General features: G+C 41.2%; 1 protein-coding gene across 1 annotated transcript; it reads right to left on the bottom strand.

The window, feature by feature from the left end:
• Positions 1-6,789: 6,789 nt before the first annotated feature.
• LOC124125397 (N-acetylmuramoyl-L-alanine amidase-like) lies at positions 6,790-18,010 on the bottom strand. The gene is made up of 8 exons (XM_046488707.2): positions 17,853-18,010; positions 17,267-17,482; positions 16,654-16,699; positions 15,880-16,055; positions 15,591-15,636; positions 14,800-15,024; positions 14,173-14,286; positions 6,790-7,154 (listed from the first exon to the last, which is right to left on the bottom strand). The coding sequence occupies exons 2-8, from the start codon at positions 17,480-17,482 to the stop codon at positions 6,943-6,945; spliced, it is 1,035 nt and encodes a 344-aa protein (XP_046344663.1). The 5' UTR covers positions 17,853-18,010; the 3' UTR covers positions 6,790-6,942.
• Between the last annotated feature and the right edge of the window lie 408 nt (positions 18,011-18,418).

The raw sequence follows: 18,418 nt of genomic DNA, 5'->3' as shown, positions 1-18,418 counted from the left end.
CTGAACTCGGGGAAGTGAATCAGCTATAACGTTTACATGCGTAGGAACATACGCTGCTTTGAACAAGATGTTCTTTTGTAAACAGAGAAGTATCAGGCGCCTAAGTAACTACATAACTCGGGGTGGTTTTGCTGTTTGTTTATTGATCATTGCGACCATGGCTTGGTTGTCACAAACAAACAACATTCGCTTATAAAGACCCCAAAACGGCCGACATTCCCCTCCCCATAGTAGACTTAGATGTGCTTTATGTCTTTTTTTTATCCAGCAGACTAGAAAATGATGGTTGTCGTCAAATATTTTGGTGGCAAATACTGTTTTGGGGTCAAAATACACATTTCTGTTGTAAAAATAGAGAAAATCAAATGAAGTCCCTAAAAAGGTAGTGTGTGCATTGAGCCATCTTTTTTTATCATTTATGAGATAGTCTACTCATAGTAGACTTGAGTTATAATTATTTTTTAAACCATAGCCTCGCAAAAATTGAGTTATTAGTAAAAGCAAGCCAAAAATGGTACATTTTTGCTTCATTATTTTCCTTTTCCAATTATTGGAAAATGAACCGCAATGTATTATTAGTATTATCAACCCAGCCATTTGATATGTAAACATTAGCCGACACGTCTTTTGATGAGATGGCAGTGTCCATATTCTAAATAAGGTTTATGATTATTTTAATGCATAAACAGTATAAAATATGCCACAAATGCATATAATACTGCCCTAACTGGTATGAAATTTGCACACCGAAAGAATAACTACTTCCTCTCACAAATGGACAAGCAGACGGTTTTGTGGACACAATCTCAAGACAGATAAAGGTATGTTGACCTCGGAATCTGACATTTAAATCAGAATATTTATGAATACGCCATTGGTCTCAATACCCAAGGTGTGCACTCTTATGATAATATTTGTAACTATATTGATTCTTCATTAGGGAAAGTCACTTAAACCACAAAACACGTACAGCTCGGTATTACTTCACCTTCAACAGTAGTCAAAAGTAACAACAAATGGATATGTCCAAGAAATAACCGAGAAATATATTTACTCTTGGCATAAAAGAATAGTGTGGCTATGTAGCCATGTTGCGTTCCAAACAAACTTCTGAACTTGTACACGGCAGACGTAATTCATAATTAACATATCGGTTTTTAGTTTCCACAAAAACAGTAAATGCATTATCGAGTCACGGAATTTTCTGTCTGGTCCATAGCTTGATTCTCTGGTTTGTAGAAAGACAACCGTCGCGTGGAGTGTGAGTGAGTTTGGCTTTACGCCGCTTTTAGCAATATTCCAGCAATATCACGGCGGGGGACACCAGAAATGGGCTTCACACATTGTACCCATGTCGGGAATCGAACCCGGGTCTTCGGCGTGACGAGCGAACGCTTTAACCACTAGGCTACTCGACCGCCCCACCGTCGCGTGGAAGGCAACATACAAACACTTACTTTTCATGCAAATTGTGTGAGTGGCAGGTGGTACCAGTAGGACAGGACATGCTTACCTTTTTCAGTGATTTTCAGTGATGGTTTCAGATAATTTTCACCGCTATTTTGCTGTTTCGCCCAATGGAATCTGTATCGGCCGATAATCGAGACTGGCTGTTGTCTGTTGTTGACGTTTGATAAACTAAGAATGATAAACTTAAAGTGCCCGGTTTAGTAGATCTTGCATTAGTGTCAGTGTCTATAACAACAAGATCTTTACGGGTTTGTTGGTCTCATCGGTTACAGAGAAGATTACAAGTATAAATATACCAGTTACATTCATCATTTGACGATTTTTCACTATATCTTAAGGTCAGATTTAGTATTGGTTAAATTAGTTTAAACGTTTAAATAGGTTATAATGAACTTATTACTATCATCAGTATGACAGTAGTATTGGTGAAATTAGTTTAAACGTTTAAATAGGTTATAATGAACTTATTACTATCATCAGTATGACAGTAGTAATAGTTCAATAGTTCAAGTCTTTGTTTTCCTCGCCCTACATGGGAACGATTTTATTATATTAACTGACGTCCAAAAGAAACTTTAACAACTAAAAATATAAATTTCAGACAAAGTATAAAATCTTTTTCGATGAAGTCTATCTAATACACATAACCTAAATACAACAATAGTGTATGCAGAAAATGTTAATCGTCTGTTACATGTTTGCGAGATAACACGCGAAAAAGTGAAAAACACGTGCACCACGGACAACTGCAAATGCACGTGCGGGTAAGGGTATAAAACGATTGCAACGGCAAGTCAGACATCCACAGTGATAAAAAAACCCACAAAAGAAATGCCACGACTCACAGTCGAATAACGTGAACGAGCCTTGGGTATGGTACAGATGGGAGCTACCCACGCCCATATTGCACGAACCTTCGGTTGCTCCCGTGTTGCCGTTACCAACTTGATGCAACGTTACAGACAGACAGGGCGGACCGCTGACAGGCCAAGAACAGGCAGACCCAGAGTGACCACGCCCTATGATGACCGGTACTTGCTTACCTTGCACCTCCGAAATCGCTTCCTGACAGTGACGACAAATGCCTTAGGTCACAGGGTTAGTCGACAGACAGTGGCCAGGAGACTCAGGGCTCGTGGAATCAGGGCTTTTAGACCATACAGAGGACAGCTATTGACAGCGCAACATCGTCGTCTGCGATTGAGATGGGCCCGGTCTGTACGACGTTGGCAACGACGTGACTGGCAGAGGGTTGTCTTCACTGACGAAAGTCGATTCTGTATGTTTAGGGCTGATGGAAGACAACGTGTTTACCGCCGAAGGGGTGAACGAACGGCGGCGTGTTGCGTGCAGGAGGTCGTGCCATATGGTGGAGGGAGTGTCATGGTGTGGGGAGGGATCTGTGGGCAGGAGAGGACACCGCTGGTCATCGTTGACGGAAACTTGACAGTTCAGCGTTCCATGGATAACATTCTTCGTCCAGTTGTCCTACCATTTCTCCAACAGCAGCCACGTGGTGTCATTTATCAGCATGACAACGCTAGAGCCCATACAGCCAGAATTGTCACTAACTTCCTCGCAGCCAACAACGTCAACGTCAACGTCCTGCCGTGGCCTGCACGCTCACCCGACATGTCCCCCATAGAACACCTCTGGGACTTGATGGATCGTCGTGTTCGACAACGACCACACTTTTCAGCCAACCGGCAAGAACTGATCTTGGCCCTCCAAGAAGAATGGCGTCAAATCCCACGTGACCTCATCAGATGACTGACTTTTTCTGTGCGTCGAAGAGTTTGCGTGTATTGAGGCATTTGGTGGTCACACACGCTACTAATGACTTGTTATTGAACGTGAACGATTGTTTATGTACTCTGCCTATTGTCCATGATTCTGAAAGCTCGAGTTTTGTACCACACCCGACTTTGGGGGGCTCTGACGTCATTCTCGGTCGCGGTATGATTGTCATTTTCAGTGTTGATTATGTTGATATATTGATCTTCTCAATACACTTTACTTCAGGCATGTATGTTTTGTTGTTTTTGAGCAAGAGTGATTTCAAACTCTGGTAAAGTTTCTTTTGGGCGTCAGTTTATATGTTACCCTTGTAGTGTGTGTATTTTTGGTTGACATTGCTCGCAAAGGTACATGTTCCCGGTATCAATACTATGAGTGTTTTGCGTTCTACACATACACACATGAACAGAATCAATCACTTATATGTAATAAAACACCCTTCAGATTTACATTAACTTCATAATGATTCCTATCACCTTCAAATCTAGTATATTCTATAATAAATAAACAATGTTATTCGGTTATCTGCTGCAATACTGAATTTTAAGGGTCGCGTCCATATGTTAAACATTTAGAGACTGTAAATATGTGTTTAGGTATAATACAGGTGCTTAACATACTTATCCTCTAAACGTGCCTTGGATTAATGTTTCAGTCCCAAAAGGAACAAAGTGTTTGGGTGTTTTAAATCAACAGATTAATGGGGGCGAGAGTGCCAACTACTAATGTATATACAAAGATAATATTAGATGTCTAATTATTTGCTGAGATAATGATAAGGATAAGATCTTATGCAAATTATTTGCTCTCACTTAATGATACACTGTTTGGGACAGAAGCTTCAATGGCGAAATTGTAAGAGCTGAGATAATCGAGAGTGGTTATTCTCTGTAATATATTTGTACGTGAAAAGCAGTTGCATGCTGGTAATTGTGATCTAGAAGAACATTGTGAAACAATACGTGGTATTCTTAGGGAGATGTCTGGTTAGAAGACAACTTTCTCCATATTGCTGACACATATTGAAATGTTGAAGAACTGGTCAGTTTGGATTGAGCCCCCAAGAAGTGTCCCTAAACTCCTGCTCTACAAGTAAAAGACACCAGTCACCCTGGACGGCCTAGGCTATGTCAAGGCTTCCAACACTGACAAGGCAGCTACAATGCTCCCACCTACAGAAGATGCTTTCAAGCAACACATAATCTGCAGTGACAGGTCATATGTCGTCTACAGAAAGAGTCCTTGCCTCCTGGCTGGACTGCCACGTACAGAACACGGCCCAGCTCTGGCTGCCAAAACTCTGCACATGATGGTGAACCTGGAGGCTTGAGTGACAACGGCAGTGACTAGATGCAAGTTTCTGCATTGGAGAAAAAGAACGGATTTGTTACTGAGTTACTGATAATATTAAAGCAATTGCAGATAAGTGCTTTACATTGACACTTCAAAGTAAGTCAATATGATCAGCAGTTATAGTATATAACATCGGCGATATTAACATGATAGATAGAATTGCCGGTCGAAACCTAAATTTTGACATTTAAACTTCTCATACATTCCGAAGTGAAGATGAACTATTATCATTTTCCTGTTTTGGCGGCCATCTTGGGGGCCATATTGGATAAAACAATTTTTTCAAGCTCATATATGTAAGATGCTTAAACGGTTCATGTGTTGAAATAAAACAATTTGGTTACAATAATTTTAGTGTTGTCATAGTAAATGGTTTTAATTGGTAATTATATATATATTTTTTTAACAGGATGGGGGGAGGGATAACATTTACTAAATTTTCATACATTCATATATACCTACATTAATTGTGGAATTCTGTATAAGCCCCTAAATCATTCAGGCAGATATTGAGATATCACACGACATGATTGTCAATATAGACGTTACATTATCTTCAGATAGGTCGCAGCATGGACACTGACCCTTCCTGACTACAAAATTGTTGATGTTGGAGTGGTTAGAACAGGCTTGCTCTCCGAACTGTAATTATTTTTAACTTGGGGAGGAATTCCTGAATGACAATATCCTTGTCATCTGCAGGATGGTTGTGTATATCGCGCTATACGTTGTGATAAGGTTGTATAAGTGTTGAGTGCACAGTAACTGACAGAATAGCGAGCGCCAAAAAGGATCATCTCAAAACATAAATAATTAAATTCATACTGTGAATCACTACTGGCTGAATCTACAGATATGACAATGCTGACTTGGCCAGGCCATTCCTTGATCAGTAGGCCAGCTCCATGTTACTATAAATGTCTACTGTTTCCACACATCTCTATCCCAGGTTGCAACACTCACCTAGCCAAGCGATCCTTCACACCTTACATCATGACCACTCCGTTTGAACGTAGTGTCAGTGTACTTTACCGACATCACCTTTGACAATATCACAATGATATGGCAGTGAACGCACTATGTCATAACCACGCTGCCTCATATAGCTGTCAACCTCATAATAAGGCACTGTTTTATTAGTATTTATAATTGCATAGTTTAGTAGCCTTTTTCGGCAATGCACTATTGTTCCTTGAAGCAATGACACCATATTGACTTTACAGTATGTGACTTTTGATGAATGTGCTCTATCTGATTTTTTGCAATTTTCTCAAAGACACAAACTTGTCTCAAATAAAACTTCTGTAAATCTCTACGTATTACTATTCTTTGAAAACTTTTAGTGATTTTGATTTGGCCCCCTCCCCTTGCTTGCCTGTCATCCTTTCCCCTTTCCCCTTTCCCCTTTCCCCACGCCGAAGACCCGGCTTCATTTCCACACATGGATACACTGTGTGAAACCCATCTCACAATTGTATTAACTACAGCTGTCATTACTTTTTTCCAATTTTAAATAAATGTTGGCACAATATGGCATAAATTTTATACTGAAAATGTCTTACTATCTGCAAAACATTTATAAACAGGTGCAGTGGTAAATAAATAATCCTCATCTGTTTTTTTCCCCATTAAAGTCACAATGCTGAATCAGATGTAAAATAAATTGGTATGTGTGTAAAAAACCCAACTCTATCAACGCATTCCTCAATAGTTAGGCTCCGAACGATTCGGCCACCCCTTATGTATACACTTACCAAGTAAATTTATATCAATATTGTTCATAAAACCCAAAAGTGTAGAAGGAAACGACGTGTATCAATAATTCTGATTCAACTTATTTACAAACATTTATAAAATTGAAGAAAGTGCAAAGAGACTTGCCCAATGTGTTTCTCATACCTAGCGACCGCATCCATGTATGTGAGACTGCTTCAATGCAGTAGACTTGGACACCACGAATCGACGCTCGATCTTCTTCGATAATCAACTATTTCAGGAAAGAAACTATTCAATGAATTATAATCCTACTTTCGACCAGGAAAAGACAATTCCTTTATTTTTACGGGTTCTGGCCCTGAGGCAAGCAAGAAGTCCAACGGAGTGCGATCATTATGCTAACTATTATACTTTTTACGATAACAATCATGTACAACAATTTCACTCAACACCAAACGTTGTGACGCTTTATTATTAACAGTCACCCTAGTGGCGTACATTAATAAAATTCGAAAACTTAGATGCGTTTTAGCTTTAACTAATAACACAAGGAAGCCATCAGCTTCATGTGCTGAGGTTTTATCACTGACTTTATTCGCACACACATCAGTGAGGAGACTTGTAATGCGGCCAGGTCTGAATGAGGTCATAAAACTTCTGACCAGGGCAGGCTGTTTGTCTGACGTCACGGTGGCCGTAGATCACATAGTCGGTGCGGATTTTGCCGTTGTCTACGCCGCACTTGATTAGCTGCTTTAAAGCGTTGAGCGCATCCGCATTTGGAATGTGATCAGTGAAATCTCCAATTACACAGAACCCTGAAAGTAACGGCTGATGAGGGGAATAGCTGATGGGGTATAGCATAATAAGGTATATAATAATATTAATGCCTGCTATCCTAAACTTGAACATTATCTTGTTTTTAACACACTTTATCAACATGTTAACGTCGTGTGAGCGAGACTTCCTGATTACTTTGTAATAACAAGTATATATGCGCAGCAAGTACTACATGCTTCTTTCTTTTCCACTCAATTAAAATTCAAAACAATGGAACAATGCACACGATCCGGATAGTGCATTCTCACGTAATATCGGGTGTGACAAAAGACAGCATACACTTGAAAATTGAATTTTACCCCAAAATTACAAACGTTATCAAAATGATACTATGTTGTAAACAGTCACCGAAACACTGCAAACTTAAGGTCAATAACTGTGATACCATCAACGTCGGGTAACCATTTCTTGTTTTTGTGTTTCGCCATCATCAAACATGGGTGTATACTCTCCATTGCCCCGTACTCTATGTACTTCAGAGATGCCATCATTAAACATGGGTGTATACTCTCCATTGCCCCGTACTCTATATACTTCAGAGATGTCATCATCAAACATGGGTGTATACTCTCCATTGCCCCGTACTCTATATACTTCAGAGATGTCATCATTAAACATGGGTGTATACTCTCCATTGCCCCGTACTCTATATACTTCAGAGATGTCATCATTAAACATGGGTGTATACTCTCCATTGCCCGGTACTCTATATACTTCAGAGATGCCATCATCAAACATGGGTGTATACTCTCCATTGCCACGTACTCTATGTATTTCAGAGATGCCATCATTAAACATGGGTGTATACTCTCCATTGCCCCGTACTCTATATACTTCAGAGATGCCATCATCAAACATGGGTGTATACTCTCCATTGCCCCGTACTCTATATACTTCAGAGATGCCATCATTAAACATGGGTGTATACTCTCCATTGCCCCGTACTCTATATACTTCAGAGATGTCATCATCAAACATGGGTGTATACTCTCCATTGCCCCGTACTCTATATACTTCAGAGATGCCATCATTAAACATGGGTGTATACTCTCCATTGCCCCGTACTCTATATACTTCAGAGATGTCATCATCAAACATGGGTGTATACTCTCCATTGCCCCGTACTCTATGTACTTCAGAGATGTCATCATCAAACATGGGTGTATACTCTCCATTGCCCCGTACTCTATATACTTCAGAGATGCCATCATTAAACATGGGTGTATACTCTCCATTGCCCCGTACTCTATATACTTCAGAGATGTCATCATCAAACATGGGTGTATACTCTCCATTGCCCCGTACTCTATATACTTCAGAGATGCCATCATTAAACATGGGTGTATACTCTCCATTGCCCCGTACTGTATGTACTTCAGAGATGTCATCATCAAACATGGGTGTATACTCTCCATTGCCCCGTACTCTATATACTTCAGAGATGTCATCATTAAACATGGGTGTATACTCTCCATTGCCCCGTACTCTATATACTTCAGAGATGTCATCATCAAACATGGGTGTATACTCTCCATTGCCCGGTACTCTATATACTTCAGAGATGCCATCATTAAACATGGGTGTATACTCTCCATTGCCACGTACTCTATGTATTTCAGAGATGCCATCATTAAACATGGGTGTATACTCTCCATTGCCCCGTACTCTATATACTTCAGAGATGCCATCATCAAACATGGGTGTATACTCTCCATTGCCCCGTACTCTATATACTTCAGAGATGCCATCATTAAACATGGGTGTATACTCTCCATTGCCCCGTACTCTATATACTTCAGAGATGTCATCATCAAACATGGGTGTATACTCTCCATTGCCCCGTACTCTATATACTTCAGAGATGCCATCATTAAACATGGGTGTATACTCTCCATTGCCCCGTACTCTATATACTTCAGAGATGTCATCATCAAACATGGGTGTATACTCTCCATTGCCCCGTACTCTATGTACTTCAGAGATGTCATCATCAAACATGGGTGTATACTCTCCATTGCCCCGTACTCTATATACTTCAGAGATGCCATCATTAAACATGGGTGTATACTCTCCATTGCCCCGTACTCTATATACTTCAGAGATGTCATCATCAAACATGGGTGTATACTCTCCATTGCCCCGTACTCTATATACTTCAGAGATGCCATCATTAAACATGGGTGTATACTCTCCATTGCCCCGTACTCTATGTACTTCAGAGATGTCATCATCAAACATGGGTGTATACTCTCCATTGCCCCGTACTCTATATACTTCAGAGATGTCATCATTAAACATGGGTGTATACTCTCCATTGCCCCGTACTCTATATACTTCAGAGATGTCATCATCAAACATGGGTGTATACTCTCCATTGCCCGGTACTCTATATACTTCAGAGATGCCATCATTAAACATGGGTGTATACTCTCCATTGCCCCGTACTCTATATACTTCAGAGATGCCATCATTAAACATGGGTGTATACTCTCCATTGCCCCGTACTCTATATACTTCAGAGATGCCATCATTAAACAGGGGTGTATACTCTCCATTGCCCGGTACTCTATATACTTCAGAGATGCCATCATCAAACATGGGTGTATACTCTCCATTGCCCCGTACTCTATATACTTCAGAGATGCCATCATTAAACATGGGTGTATACTCTCCATTGCCCCGTACTCTATATACTTCAGAGATGTCATCATCAAACATGGGTGTATACTCTCCATTGCCCCGTACTCTATATACTTCAGAGATGCCATCATCAAACATGGGTGTATACTCTCCATTGCCCCGTACTCTATATACTTCAGAGATGCCATCATTAAACATGGGTGTATACTCTCCATTGCCCCGTACTCTATATACTTCAGAGATGTCATCATCAAACATGGGTGTATACTCTCCATTGCCCCGTACTCTATATACTTCAGAGATGCCATCATTAAACATGGGTGTATACTCTCCATTGCCCCGTACTCTATATACTTCAGAGATGTCATCATCAAACATGGGTGTATACTCTCCATTGCCCCGTACTCTATGTACTTCAGAGATGTCATCATCAAACATGGGTGTATACTCTCCATTGCCCCGTACTCTATATACTTCAGAGATGCCATCATTAAACATGGGTGTATACTCTCCATTGCCCCGTACTCTATATACTTCAGAGATGTCATCATCAAACATGGGTGTATACTCTCCATTGCCCCGTACTCTATATACTTCAGAGATGTCATCATTAAACATGGGTGTATACTCTCCATTGCCCGGTACTCTATATACTTCAGAGATGCCATCATCAAACATGGGTGTATACTCTCCATTGCCACGTACTCTATGTATTTCAGAGATGCCATCATTAAACATGGGTGTATACTCTCCATTGCCCCGTACTCTATATACTTCAGAGATGCCATCATCAAACATGGGTGTATACTCTCCATTGCCCCGTACTCTATATACTTCAGAGATGTCATCATTAAACATGGGTGTATACTCTCCATTGCCCCGTACTCTATATACTTCAGAGATGTCATCATCAAACATGGGTGTATACTCTCCATTGCCCCGTACTCTATATACTTCAGAGATGTCATCATTAAACATGGGTGTATACTCTCCATTGCCCCGTACTCTATATACTTCAGAGATGTCATCATTAAACATGGGTGTATACTCTCCATTGCCCGGTACTCTATATACTTCAGAGATGCCATCATCAAACATGGGTGTATACTCTCCATTGCCACGTACTCTATGTATTTCAGAGATGCCATCATTAAACATGGGTGTATACTCTCCATTGCCCCGTACTCTATATACTTCAGAGATGCCATCATCAAACATGGGTGTATACTCTCCATTGCCCCGTACTCTATATACTTCAGAGATGCCATCATTAAACATGGGTGTATACTCTCCATTGCCCCGTACTCTATATACTACAGAGATGTCATCATCAAACATGGGTGTATACTCTCCATTGCCCCGTACTCTATATACTTCAGAGATGCCATCATTAAACATGGGTGTATACTCTCCATTGCCCCGTACTCTATATACTTCAGAGATGTCATCATCAAACATGGGTGTATACTCTCCATTGCCCCGTACTCTATGTACTTCAGAGATGTCATCATCAAACATGGGTGTATACTCTCCATTGCCCCGTACTCTATATACTTCAGAGATGCCATCATTAAACATGGGTGTATACTCTCCATTGCCCCGTACTCTATATACTTCAGAGATGTCATCATCAAACATGGGTGTATACTCTCCATTGCCCCGTACTCTATATACTTCAGAGATGCCATCATTAAACATGGGTGTATACTCTCCATTGCCCCGTACTCTATGTACTTCAGAGATGTCATCATCAAACATGGGTGTATACTCTCCATTGCCCCGTACTCTATATACTTCAGAGATGTCATCATTAAACATGGGTGTATACTCTCCATTGCCCCGTACTCTATATACTTCAGAGATGTCATCATCAAACATGGGTGTATACTCTCCATTGCCCGGTACTCTATATACTTCAGAGATGCCATCATTAAACATGGGTGTATACTCTCCATTGCCCCGTACTCTATATACTTCAGAGATGCCATCATTAAACATGGGTGTATACTCTCCATTGCCCCGTACTCTATATACTTCAGAGATGCCATCATCAAACATGGGTGTATACTCTCCATTGCCCCGTACTCTATATACTTCAGAGATGCCATCATTAAACATGGGTGTATACTCTCCATTGCCCCGTACTCTATATACTTCAGAGATGTCATCATCAAACATGGGTGTATACTCTCCATTGCCCCGTACTCTATATACTTCAGAGATGCCATCATTAAACATGGGTGTATACTCTCCATTGCCCCGTACTCTATATACTTCAGAGATGTCATCATCAAACATGGGTGTATACTCTCCATTGCCCCGTACTCTATGTACTTCAGAGATGTCATCATCAAACATGGGTGTATACTCTCCATTGCCCCGTACTCTATATACTTCAGAGATGCCATCATTAAACATGGGTGTATACTCTCCATTGCCCCGTACTCTATGTACTTCAGAGATGTCATCATCAAACATGGGTGTATACTCTCCATTGCCCCGTACTCTATATACTTCAGAGATGTCATCATTAAACATGGGTGTATACTCTCCATTGCCCCGTACTCTATATACTTCAGAGATGTCATCATCAAACATGGGTGTATACTCTCCATTGCCCGGTACTCTATATACTTCAGAGATGCCATCATTAAACATGGGTGTATACTCTCCATTGCCCCGTACTCTATATACTTCAGAGATGCCATCATTAAACATGGGTGTATACTCTCCATTGCCCCGTACTCTATATACTTCAGAGATGCCATCATTAAACAGGGGTGTATACTCTCCATTGCCCGGTACTCTATATACTTCAGAGATGCCATCATCAAACATGGGTGTATACTCTCCATTGCCCCGTACTCTATATACTTCAGAGATGCCATCATTAAACATGGGTGTATACTCTCCATTGCCCCGTACTCTATATACTTCAGAGATGCCATCATCAAACATGGGTGTATACTCTCCATTGCCCCGTACTCTATATACTTCAGAGATGCCATCATTAAACATGGGTGTATACTCTCCATTGCCCCGTACTCTATATACTTCAGAGATGTCATCATCAAACATGGGTGTATACTCTCCATTGCCCCGTACTCGATGTACTTCAGAGATGCCATCATTAAACATGGGTGTATACTCTCCATTGCCCCGTACTCTATATACTTCAGAGATGCCATCATCAAACATGGGTGTATACTCTCCATTGCCACGTACTCTATATACTTCAGAGATGCCATCATTAAACATGGGTGTATACTCTCCATTGCCCCGTACTCTATATACTTCAGAGATGTCATCATCAAACATGGGTGTATACTCTCCATTGCCCCGTACTCTATATACTTCAGAGATGCCATCATCAAACATGGGTGTATACTCTCCATTGCCCCGTACTCTATATACTTCAGAGATGCCATCATTAAACATGGGTGTATACTCTCCATTGCCCCGTACTCTATATACTTCAGAGATGCCATCATTAAACATGGGTGTATACTCTCCATTGCCCCGTACTCTATATACTTCAGAGATGCCATCATCAAACATGGGTGTATACTCTCCATTGCCCCGTACTCTATATACTTCAGAGATGCCATCATCAAACATGGGTGTATACTCTCCATTGCCCCGTACTCTATATACTTCAGAGATGTCATCATCAAACATGGGTGTATACTCTCCATTGCCCCGTACTCTATATACTTCAGAGATGCCATCATCAAACATGGGTGTATACTCTCCATTGCCCCGTACTCTATATACTTCAGAGATGCCATCATCAAACATGGGTGTATACTCTCCATTGCCCCGTACTCTATATACTTCAGAGATGTCATCATCAAACATGGGTGTATACTCTCCATTGCCCCGTACTCTATATACTTCAGAGATGTCATCATTAAACATGGGTGTATACTCTCCATTGCCCCGTACTCTATATACTTCAGAGATGCCATCATTAAACATGGGTGTATACTCTCCATTGCCCCGTACTCTATATACTTCAGAGATGCCATCATCAAACATGGGTGTATACTCTCCATTGCCCCGTACTCTATATACTTCAGAGATGTCATCATCAAACATGGGTGTATACTCTCCATTGCCCCGTACTCTATATACTTCAGAGATGCCATCATCAAACATGGGTGTATACTCTCCATTGCCCCGTACTCTATATACTTCAGAGATGTCATCATTAAACATGGGTGTATACTCTCCATTGCCCCGTACCCTATGTACTTCAGAGATGCCATCATCTGCTATTGTTTGTTTGCTTGTTTCTTAACGCCGCTATTGAAAGAGCTAAGGTTGTAAGTACTGTTTAACTGGGAAATGCCTCACCTAGGCCGTCGTAGTTGTGGTTCAGGGTGTGGGTTCCAATCTTGTCCCAGCCTCGAGATTCATACACATTTCCGTCTTCACCGATGACGAAAGTGTAGCCGATATCGTCCCAGCCTGTATGGTAAGATATCATTGTCCCTTTTCATCGTTAAAGTCTTGGATTACAACTGTTTACAAATGTTCGCCTTATTATATTCCCCGAAAACCACACCCTTTAACATAGATTCAACTGTACACCTATAGTGACCACACACGGAACAAAGCGGAAAACTGATTGAGTTGTCAAACATGATGTCTATATGATACAGATTCGGCGGTTATACTGGAAATGGCATTTTGCCCGAGGAGTGAGTTTGAGTGAATGAGTGAGTGAGTAGAGTTTCACGCCGCGTTGAACATATGTCAGTTCTATGTCAATTCAAATTTAATGTGGGAGGAAATACCTAAAGTGATGGCGATCTCAGACGGTTACAACTTTGGTAAAACACACAAACATGGGTGTAGTGTGGAAAAGCCTTATATATAATTCTGTGGGATTATTGGCTAATATTATGAACCCACGATCATAGGATTATGACACGTCTTAGTGAAGCAACTTTAAATTGACAACAGGATAAGTGACCCCACCATGTCCATCCATGTGGTAGTTCTGATAGGACCTCATAATGGACTTGCAGGTCGACTCATCATGGCAACTGGTGGAGGCCCCGTGGTGAATATACACGTTCTGGGGCGTGGCTGGTAGATTACCGATATGCACCTTCGGGGCTCTAGCGCCCCACTCAGCCCGTGACACTATGTGGGGACATCCGGGTAGTTGCTGAATGGAGGTCGAAGTCGTTCCGTGGTTTCCTTATTAAGGAGCGGTACGATTAATGCCACTTTCAGAGAAAAGATGAATTATATATTCAACTCAGATGAAAACAAATTCGACATATATGCTGTAATGTAATGAAGCGATTATTTGGGGTAGTTAGTGCTCTCAGACTAGAGGGATTTGTTGTTGATTTAAACCCAATTAACTCGAAGTTATGGGGACCATCGAACATATATGGAGATATAGTTCGAGACAAACAGAATTCCGATATTAGACCACATTGCCGATGCGGGTAATGACGGGACTATAACGTTGGGATTTATTGGAGTTGTAAGTATCGATGTTTCTCTATGTTTTCCGTCCGTGCGTATACATTTCTAATGATAATGCCCTGACAATTAGCATTACCGTGATTATAGCTAAAACAGACAGAATTTGTTATCAAATAAAAATAAACAACAATGTCGGTTTTGAAACACTTACTGCAGTTAACACACAACGGCGCGGCCCATCTCTCTCATTATATTACACCTATTAACGCTATCGACGTGGTATAAAATGGCCATTAATGACAATATTGAATGATGCGGTGTACATGTACCTGCGCAACTCCCAATGGCCAGCCAGCTATCCGCCACCCAGCCATCCTAGACATTAAGTTGGCATTGTCAATAGTGTGAGGAAGATATTACACTGATTCATGTCAATGTTTGGAGTGGAGTTTTTTTACGTTTTGTAGCCATTGTTTTATACATGGTTTTATCAATTACAACTTCGTAATCTCTCATGTACATTTCACCTCACAGGTTTTTTTTACACGATGGATGAACAAAGTCATAAATTATAAATATCAATGACAAGACAGGAATGATGAAAAAAACAAAACCAACCTTCCCGTTGTAGTCAATATTGGCCCAGTTTAATCCACCCACATGAGTTGTTTTGCCTTTGAAGGCATAGCAGGTATTCGGGGTCAAGGTCCCGATGACACCGTGACTAGTTCCGGCTCCACTTCGTACATGTACGCTTCCGGTGGCGCATGCGCACTGACTTGAAACATGTGGAACTGAAAAGGATAGTCGTGTAGGACACAAAGGGACACGTACATGCAAACACAAATAGCCAATGTTTAACTGTGTTGTGTATAGGCATACAGTATCTACAATAATCAAAATAATGTGTACCACCTTTTACCGGGGCCATCTTTGACCCTCGGGGCGGTACTGTAGTGGTAGTCTAGTGAATAAAGTGTGCGCTCGTCACACCGACGTCCGGGTTTTGATTTATCACATGGATGCAGTGTGTGGAGCCCAGTATTAGTGCCACCAGCCGTCCCATGGCTAACAGTGGCAATGTCAATTCTTGGCAGTTATGTATGCACCAGCTGACCCGTGAAGATCCGGGTAGAATAGGATCTCAGCAACCCATGCTTGCCGTAAAAGGCGACTATGCTTGTTGCAAGAGGCGACTAACGGGATCGGGTGGTCAGGCTCGCTGACTTGGTTGATGAACGTCATTGTATTCTAATTGCGTGGATCGATGCTCATGATGTCAATCATCGCAGTCATATAGCTGGTATATTGCTCAGTGCGGCGTTAAACAAACATACATATATACCCCCCATAGTCTCCAGGAAGAATGTTTACACGAATGAATGAACGTACTCGTGCAGTCCTGGAACTTGAGCCAACTGACAGCTACATAGGCGTCCTGAAACACGAGTTATGTGAAGTTTTGGTCACATGGCCATGAACATCAAGTATTTTGGTTTTTGTCTGTTTGAAATAGTTGAATGAAATATGGGAACTATTTCCTTTCATCAAATGACACTTAGAAATGCAGCGATGTGTTTAGCCTGATATAAAGCCATGTGCATGTACTTGCTGTCACAACACTATACACTTGATGAAGCTGCTTGCTTTCGTTTCCCAACATGGGAAGACAGTATACCGATGTTGGTATAATTATGATTACCTGTACGGCAGTACAGAACTGCAGTGAGTGACTGAGTTTATCGAGTGCCAGTAGGAAAATAACCCAAAGTGACTCAGGCCGTAAACGTATACCCCTCTGGTGAAGCTGCCAGACCAGCGGTGAAAGCCGCGAGCACGGGTATGTGGTGCTGAAAACCAAGGACCATAAGCAGGAAGAATCCTGGATGCGCATCCACGAAACCTGGCACTGATAAGTGACGTAACTCTGCACGAGGAATCACGTAGCTGGAACTACCTTTGCCCACTTGTATATATTCCAAATGGGTCATCAAAATTAACGTACGTTTCCATTATATTCGACGTGAGCCCACTGCATGCTGCCGACGGGAATCTTGTCCCCCTTGTAGCTGACACACTCACCTGGCGTCATCGTGCCCACAACGTTGTGGGTGACGCCAGCGCCGTCACGCATATGAACATTTCCGGTGGCGCATGCGCATCGTTCCGCAGACGTGATATGGAGGAATATGGCATAGAAGAATACTTGCAAAACAACCATCTGCAAATACACAGAAACGTTAGTGTGATTCATATTACCTTTTCTGCAATGTACCGGTTTGTGTGGGAAGCACTTCTAAACTGTACAGCTGTCGGATACCTTGACGAGAGTGCGTTTGAACCTGGTTATATCTACAGTACCAAGAATATCTCGAAACAGGCAATGCCATAATGACTTCTTATCATAATTAATTTCGTTTGGTCCACTTTTAAGTGTTTCAGAGTTTTGGAGGTATGTTTATATATAATGACATATTTGATTTCTGACTATTCTACAAATCCGACACGATACGCATACTAGATAGGCTGGGAGTATCTAACAACTGTGTACTTATGTCTCCTTCAGAATTGCTGGCTATGTATAAACTTACCTTTCTGGTCTACTACCCAAGGCAGCACACAACTATCTGGCTTATCAGAGAGTGTTGGGTGTGGCCCTGATCTAACACATATTCGTGCTGATAATTTCTGAAAGGATTGGCACAAAAAGCACCTGGATCACAATCAGGTCGGAGGGAAATGCTCGGCTTTTGTATGCTACTCAACAAACTCTCCGTAATTCGAAGGCCTATCTATACATTAAAATAAGAATAATTCCCGTTGACCCCCGTCGAACTTGTGTTTGGGCAGATAAGGCCCTAGCACCCAATGTTTGTTGTAACACAAGTGGTTAAACTGTTCATGCGTTTAAACTGCGCAACTTGAGAATGTGACAGTGTTACTATCGTTGATCATGCTGACCTACACTCAGTGTATTTACCAATATTAGCGGTACAGCTTCAGCTAAAAACATGATTCGCGCATTTATTGTGTTGATTCCGTTAGTTACATGTCTGTAGCACTATACAATAATCATAACGTTTCAATGTATAACCATTCGTTAATAAAAAGGAATAGACAACGTACGTGTAATCCACACTCTCATATATACCAGCAA

The sequence above is a fragment of the Haliotis rufescens genome, unplaced genomic scaffold (assembly GCF_023055435.1).
Source record: "Haliotis rufescens isolate VD_foot unplaced genomic scaffold, xgHalRufe1.0.p SCAF_10, whole genome shotgun sequence".
Lineage (NCBI taxonomy): Eukaryota > Metazoa > Mollusca > Gastropoda > Lepetellida > Haliotidae > Haliotis > Haliotis rufescens.
The sequence above is the reverse complement of the archived record's forward strand: the minus strand, read 5'-3'. Positions and strand labels throughout refer to the sequence as shown.